Raw genomic sequence first — 7946 nt, 5'->3', positions numbered from 1 at the left:
GTGCTAGGTACCCAGACCGACACCGCTACCCACATACAAGGTGTGTCCCTGCCCCTCTAAACAGAGTGACAAAACCCTGCTGCTGCAAGCTCCTGAATTTGCACCCTCTGTTACAGAGATGGATCTGGTGCTGGACTACTACTACGGCTCGGCTCAGCAGAGGCTGCAGGCACCAGCTCACCCCCATCCCTCCAGACTCACCTCCTCACCCCCTCCAGGTAGATGACAAAGCCTGACAGAATTTAATCCTGAGGACTGCAAGGTGCTCATAATGCCATAAGAGAGGCTGTGTAAGGATCTCCAATAGTTATTTTATTAAAACTGAGGTCAAGAGTGGGTTTTTTCAACATCCACACTGTTGTGTCATAGCAACATGAAGGCAGGACTCCTAAATGAGTATGATGGCACCAGTCATTTGGTGCTTGCTGTGCCCGTAGCCAAGAATTTTTTTATTTTTTTAATGTTTTGCAGCCCAAGCAGAGCTTATTCTTTCTTTCCAGTGTCTTGAGTGGTTGTAAACTCTCTGCTTCAAGTGAAAATAACACCATCAGTGTGAGAATACTAAGCTGTGCTCTTGTGGCCACAGCCAGAATGAACTCATAACAAATGGTTATTTTAAAAGAAATTAAGTGAAATAAAATAAAATGAAAGATTAGGTTATGATGTAGCATAGATTAGCTCACATTATAGATAACGGCAGAGGAAAATGCTTTCTATTTTTGTTCTTTGCAATGGCTGGCAGAGCTTTTCAAGCTTACCCTTCAGAAATGAAGGCTACTCCCAGTAGCCGCTCAGATCCCTGCTCTCCTTTCTTGGCTAGGCTCAGCCAATGTGCCCCAGTTACAGAAGTCACACTGAGTGCTCTCTCACTGGTGCTCCTGTTCTGCTGGGATGATGCATATCTCTGCCTCCAGCTAAATTTCATATCGGCCATGAGGACATCTGCTTCTCACCATCCAAGGAAGCCCGTCCTCAGAGGCACACAATTGTCTCCAGCATTGAAGTATAGGGATTTGGAGAACTTTTATCAGAGACAGCATGTGGTGCTTGGAGGTGGGCTGTGTAACCAAGGCAGTCTCATCTGTGCCTGACACAACACTTTGGAGGGTGAACACCTTCTCCTAACTGCCAGGTTGCTTCTGCAGGCCACTGATGGCAGGCATCCACCTTCCTTACTTGTGTGCCTGCAAACTGCAGCACATGGGAAGGCCAGCAAATGTTGCAGTGGAGCTTACAGGGCTCAGAACCTGTTGTCAGGAAAGGAAAACCAGAAACAGGAGGCAAAGATAGGATAAGAAAAGGAGATAAATAAGTAACATAACCCACCAAGTTTCTGCAAGAGGGGCTGCACTTCTCCCTGCTCTCAGTGCAACAATGACAGCACTGCAGGCAACGGCGAATAAATACAGCTCAGAGCCCTGCCATGTGCAGGACCAGGCCTTTGGGAGTAATGTCTCCCTCAGCACCAAATGGCATTGTTGATAAGAGAAGGCATGAAAGATGGGCTGCAATGCTTGTGGCAAGATTTTGGGTGAGATCTTAACAAACATCAGGTCAGCCTCATGGTGGACTTCCCACTTTTGAAAATTTAAATCTCTGTGCTGGACAGGGGTTGGCTCACCTGTGTAACGGGGGATGTGGGCAGCCACTGGTAGTTCTGCAGACTCCTGTTTTGACTCTGTCAATCTTATGTTTGTGTCAAAGAGGATGTGGAAGTTAAAAGGAAATAAGAAAGTGTCCTAAGGCTTCAGAAGCATCCTTTCTCTACAAATAAATGAGTATGTTAAAATAAAATAGTAAACAATATCCCCAAAAAAGATTGAATTCTCCAATCTTTTTTTTCTTTTAAATAGCATTTGACAACATATGAGGAAGGAAAGGAAAAGGTTTAAACCAAGAGCATAAACACACAAGGACATGGGATCTATTAGGAAGGGAAGTGCCACCAGTGAAACATTGGTTTGCTTCCCCTAGGGAATTCAGCGCTCCTGGAAATGCCTAACATATACCCTTGCCAACTCAAGGAGTCTGGGCTTGGTGACCAGTGGTCAGCCCTGTCGTTTGGGAGATATAGACCCCCTCAGGGAGGTGGGACTATACATTATACCATTGGCGCAGTCCACAATCCTTGCTTGGCAGGGGAACAAGCTGTTTCTCCTCCCCGTAATCCAGGGCTTTGTGTGTAGCCACCACTCAAGAGCCTGAGGGTCAGCCCGAGTAAGTCTGGATGGTTGGTGGACATGGGGGACCTCCAAGGCGCATCCCTCAGATCGATGGGTTGTCCAAGGCCCTCTCATACATGCGCTCCAAAATGCGGTGGATGCTGGCAAAGCCTGGCCGATCAGCAGGCAGCTTGCTCCAACAGAGGCGCATCAGGTTGTAGAGCTCCAGGGGGCAATTGTCAGGGCAGGAGAGGATGTTCCCATCTCTCACGTAGTAGATGACCTCCTCGTGAGCCATCCCGTAGTAGGGCTGCATACCATAAGAGAATATCTCCCACAGCACCACCCCATAGGCCCACACATCAGATTCCGTGGTGTAGCGGTTGTAGAAAATGGACTCAGGGGGCATCCAGCGGATGGGGATGGCATCATTCTCGTTTGCTTTGTAATAGTCAGCTGAATACATGTTCCTTGAGAGACCGAAATCAGCAATTTTGACCACCATGTTCTCCCCCACCAGGCAGTTCCTGGTAGCCAAATCCCGATGGACAAACTTGCGTTCAGAGAGGTAGGCCATGCCAGCAGCCACCTGTTTGGCAATGCAGAGCTGGCTGGTACAGCACAGAGCCAAGGGGTTGGGAAGGCGGATCCGTGCATCCAGGCTACTGTGCACAAGGCTGCAGAGGTTGCGTGGTGAACGGTCACGCAGGTACTCGTTGAGATCCCCGTAGGCCATGTACTCAAACAGAAGGCACATTGGTTTCCCAACAGCACATACACCTGGAAGAAAACAGATGCACCACGCAGGTTATTTCAGTAGCAAGGTGGGTTCCACTGTACAGAGCCAAAAACTTCCACAAGAAGTGGAATGGAAAACTTCCATCAAGAATGGATGAAAAGACATGCAAATACTATCAAGTTTGCTTGCATCTCTTTGTGGTTTTGAATCTCCCTCACAAGTTGTCTAATGCAAAGGGAGATATTATTAATAAGAGATATTAATATCTCCCAAAGAGATATTGCAATCTCTCTTTGGGAGATATTAACATCATGGAGTTGCCTATTTTGTCTCGACATTCTAGGAAAAACGTGCTTTTGGAGCTACGTTTAATTAAAAGTCCAATCCTGCTGAAAATGGCATTAACAGGAGCTCGGCCTCTTCCCAGGTGCAACTGGGAGGACATATTTTCGGGAAGTAACCTTTATAGGGTGGTGGTTTTTTAATTGTAATTATTGTATTTATACTCATATCGGTGTAGTGGCTATGCATATGCAGGAAGACTTCAAGAGTGATCACCTAGCATATGTTCAAGGGTTCAGTGGAATACTTGAAATGCAAAGACACTCCCACTACAACTACTACAACTGCTGGGGTTTTAATTTTTGTGGGTTTTTTTTAACAGTTTATGCAAAAAAAAAATTGATTTGCACAAATTACTTTTGGCATGGCTGTTACTCAAAACTGAAAGAAAGACAAAGGACAAACAAAAAACAGAAAGGAGAGACTGCCCAAATCTGATAGATGCAGAACTTATTCCCACCAAAGGGCACAATTTTGGTCCTACACCAGTATTACTGGGGGCCAGCATCAGCACAGCACCTGACTCCCAGCAGCTTTACTGAGTGTACAGTAATATGGAAAAAATATTTGCATGCTTATTACTAAATTGCCAACCAGCAAAAGCCAACATTTAAAATCTATGTGATTGGCTTTCTTAGGACCATCATTTAGCAATAGGTGATCCAACTTATTGTGAAATCTGAAATTCTTGTTGATGACCTAATGCTTGAATCTTCGGGGAAAAACAGATAGCTGTTCACAGTGTGATAAAATCAGGATCTGACAAGCATGAGGAGTGTATGTGAGAGTTTTATCATCTAATCTGTCTTCAACAACATGGCTGTTTTCTCCACACCCCCATGTGAAACTGGTTTCTTCCTGTACCTTTGCCTTTTCCTGATGTAAAATGTGTTGACAATAAATACAATGTTTATTTGAGTTTGGGACATTTTCCACCTTTCTCTTCTGTAGCCAAAGTACTTGTATCAAACCAGCTTTCCTAAAACTGGGGTTTATCTATTTCCAAATTTTCTAGATATTCCTATTGAAATAAATGAAAATCTCAGCTACCTGTTCATATAGATCAGACCTGTATACAACAACTTAGAGCTGGCTCATCAGGTGAAGGTGGCTAACAACATCTACTTTAGTCAAAAACTGAAAATTTACTGAAATAAAATTTGATCAGCAGCTTTCTTCAGAGAAGAATACCCTGTTAGCCAAGTTGTAGCATTGAGACTTTCTAAAAAACTCTATAAACTGGGACTTCCTTCCTGGGAATGAAAGGAAATGAAGAGACCATTTTTGTGGCTCACTTTTATTCTTTATCTCTTTTATTTCATATTTTTTAATGTTGGTGAGTGTTCATACATCACAATATTAAGTGGCACCCATAAAATGAATGAGAATTTAGGCTGGGTTTTCTCAAGAACTCGCAAAACAAATCACAGCTATAGGAAGCTTGTGTCTTCCCTGCAAGAATATGTGCTAATATTATAAAACTGGAAGTAGAACTAAGCAGCAAGGTGGTCAAGAGCACATGTAATGCAGGACAAAGAGGGTTTATGACTGTGCACTATTCTATTGAGGCAACAGCTTCAGACCTATATTTTGACACATGTTCTGGTGGCTAATTTAGCAGAACATGCTGTGGCAAATAGAAATGCTCACCTCTTTTGCAAGAGGCATTTTTTCTTGCAAAAGACCAGCACTGATGTTTGCATTAAGTACCAGTCATGCATGTATGGTCACCCCTGTACCCCCAAACAACCCCAGAGCAGATGCACAGAAGGTGTCACACAGAACATGGGTGCCTCATTCAGATAGATACCTAAAAGCTTGACAATATTTGGGTTGTCAAACTCTGCCATGAGGGCTGCCTCCCTCTGAAAGTCGGCCTGCATGTCTGCAGATGCTTCCTCCTTCAGCATTTTCACTGCTACCATTGTGAAAGACTCGTATGGCAGCAACCCTGGGGCCCTGCAAGTAGAGGAGAGAAAGGAAAGGATCAGTGATGGGTGTGTGCACACCAAATACAGGTTCTGTTTCAGCTGCAAAAGGATAGGTTGATAGAAAAAAGAACAGGAAAAAAAAAGGGGGGGATAAAAGGTAGAAGGCCCCAGTAACAACTAAAGGAACATGAGAGACCCCTGTCACCTTTCAGGCACATCTGCATAGCATAGTACAGAGACATAAAATTTATTTCAGAGGGGCCTAAATCTAGTATAAATCTAGTATAGCTTTTTTTGGTCAGTGTTATTTCTGGTTACAGACTCATTACCATGACTGGCAAAGAGATAACAGGTCAGTAAGCAGTAATGTCTCCCTGGGCTGGAGGTCACATCAGAAACTTCATGGAGGGCAGGATAGACTCTTCAGTCCAACTAATTCGTTTTTGGGGTGTAATGCCTGAGTTTACCAGAGTTAAAAATAAACCTATTTTATATTAAAATGTTGAAAGAACCTCTTTTCACTATGTCTTCTCTCATACCTGGCACAATAGTAGCATTGGTACATCTGCCTATTATTAGAATTAAAGTAACAATAACAATAAGTATCTTCCCCTGGTTCTGTGAGGAAAATATCCTTTTTCCACTATTCTCTGTGCATGTGTGTGGCATCTGCATGTGCCTGCAGTTCAGCAAGTTACAAACACATTGGCTAATTTCAGCTGAATTTAACATGGGTCTAGGAAATAGTTATGCCCCAGAAAGTTTTGTGGAAACAGGTGCCAGAAGGGACAAAGCATACCTGTGGCCTGTCTGAAGAACAAGGTAATACATGCATGCATCTCTGCTAAGAGCTTAGAGGCTCTGGATGAGAATACACCTCAGCCAGAGCTTAGAGGTAAATATCCCTAGGAAACTGAGCTGCTTGCCATAGACCAATCACAGACTCATTTAGCTTTCTCATCCACAGGTCACTGCGCCCTCAATAAGTTTAATTACATGGGCTTGCCAAAGATTCATGGGTAGCTGTTAGCAAAGTAGAGTGGCTTTCCACTCTTCAAACATACATCAAACCTGCATTTTGTTGGCCACACCAATTCTTCCTGGGAATCCTGCAGTTAAAATACATTGCTTACAGGCCAGAGCCCATGGAGAGCAATGCCCATTTACACGTCATGTTACTACACCAGCCTGACCGCCCTCCCATTGCTCAAATGCCAAGATATTTTACTGCTCAGTAGCCCTAAGAGGAGGCTCCAATTTCCAAACCAAATTTCCAGTTTCCTTGTCATCTACTCCAGACACATGGCAATTGCAACAGATGCACTTGGATGCTGTAAATGTCAAATGTCAGAAGATGGCAGGGTGCCCATCGAGAAAGGAATCTCACAGGTGGACAGATCATAGCTGAGACACTCCAGCAAGGAGATCCAGCATGCTAGAGCAGAGGAGCAGACTCCACACTTGTCTGCTACTCCTTCTTTACAGAAAAATGTCTTCCTTTTTTCCCCTGTGCTGCCAGCAAATTTCCAGTGTAGTAGGAGGGGAGGAGTACCAGCACCTACCAGCTGCTGTCTAATCTCAGCACTCAAGAAAGTCAGCACCAACAGTCTCAAGAAACAATTAGAGCATTTAGAAGTAAAAGGAGGAGGATGCCAGTCTCTTCCAAACAGCTTAATTGTAAATTACCACTTATCACTCACTAGTAGGCCTAGTGCAGACAGTGCAGTGCCAAAGCAGGGCCAGGCACAGCTTCACCCTGTATGTTTCAGAATGAGAAACTCAGAGGGTAAAGCCTAAAGTGCACCTATTCTTCTACCCTTCACTGAAACCATGTAATGTAAACTAAACTAAATGTAACTTAAATGAGATTAAGATGCACAAAGCCTTTTAATGGACATTCAGGCAACAGCAAGTAATTTCACCCTTGGTAACTCGGTCACTACTTCAGCCCAGTTCTTATATTTGAGGTCAAATATAATGTCAAAGAAACACCCTTTGCACTTGGAAAGAACATGAGGCGACTTCAGTCAGAGAAACTCCAAACTTAGGGACAGCCTCATCTCTTGCAGAGACAGCTATGCCTTTGCAGTGAGGGTCTACTGGCCTGCTAGCAAAGATGACACATTAGAGCTTTTAGGCAATCCTGGGCTTCAGGCCTAGCCTGAACCATGCAGTTCCAGTTCTGGAAGAAAACTTGCATGCTGGTGTGCATTGAACCACACAGAGCTGGTTCCTGGGCCACCCAAGGACAGTGGATCCTGAGTTGGCCATTAAAACCTGGTCCAAACAGATCTAAGACAGGGCCTGAATCTTCTTGTAAGGACATCTGTTAAAGTAACTGGTTACTTCCTCATCCTTTCCAGTGTGAAGCTGCTCCCAGTGAGGACGGCAGCCCTTCAGGAGAAGCTGGTAAATGATAGCCAGACACTTCCTGTCCTAACATGTTGCTTGACCCAGGAGTGAGTAAACACTGAATCAGGACTAACAGTAAGCCAACTGGCAGAGGCACCGCTGGCACTGTGCACAGAGCTGTGTTTACAGGAGAGGGAGAAACATGAGACCAGGAAAAGTAAGAGGGTTGCTAAACTTAGCTTGAGATGTCCATTTAACACACGTAGACAAGTACATTTTATCCATCTGAGATGGGAAGGCAACAATTTGAGTTGTGATAGCTTCAGTAACCTGGAAAGATGCACAGCTGGTACTACTGGATCAGCAGTCTGTGCTGATCTGCCAGTGGTGCACAGAAATGTCAGTGGTTTAAATGTTCCC

The 7946-nt window shown here is 44.3% G+C and overlaps 1 protein-coding gene across 1 annotated transcript in view; it reads right to left on the bottom strand.

Moving 5' to 3' along the window:
- Window positions 1-2265: 2265 nt before the first annotated feature.
- MUSK (muscle associated receptor tyrosine kinase) overlaps window positions 2266-7946 on the bottom strand; it is a gene marked incomplete at both ends in the record, with an annotated part of 55147 nt that continues 49466 nt past the window's right edge. Inside the window, 2 exons of the mRNA XM_084278358.1 lie at window positions 2266-2942; window positions 5054-5202. Of these exons, the coding sequence (XP_084134484.1) occupies window positions 2266-2942; window positions 5054-5202 (826 nt within the window). The remainder of the gene's footprint in view (window positions 2943-5053; window positions 5203-7946) is intronic.

This window comes from Gallinula chloropus (assembly GCF_964237585.1).
Source record: "Gallinula chloropus genome assembly, chromosome: Z".
NCBI lineage: Eukaryota > Metazoa > Chordata > Aves > Gruiformes > Rallidae > Gallinula > Gallinula chloropus.
This window is presented reverse-complemented; position numbering and strand designations above follow the sequence as displayed.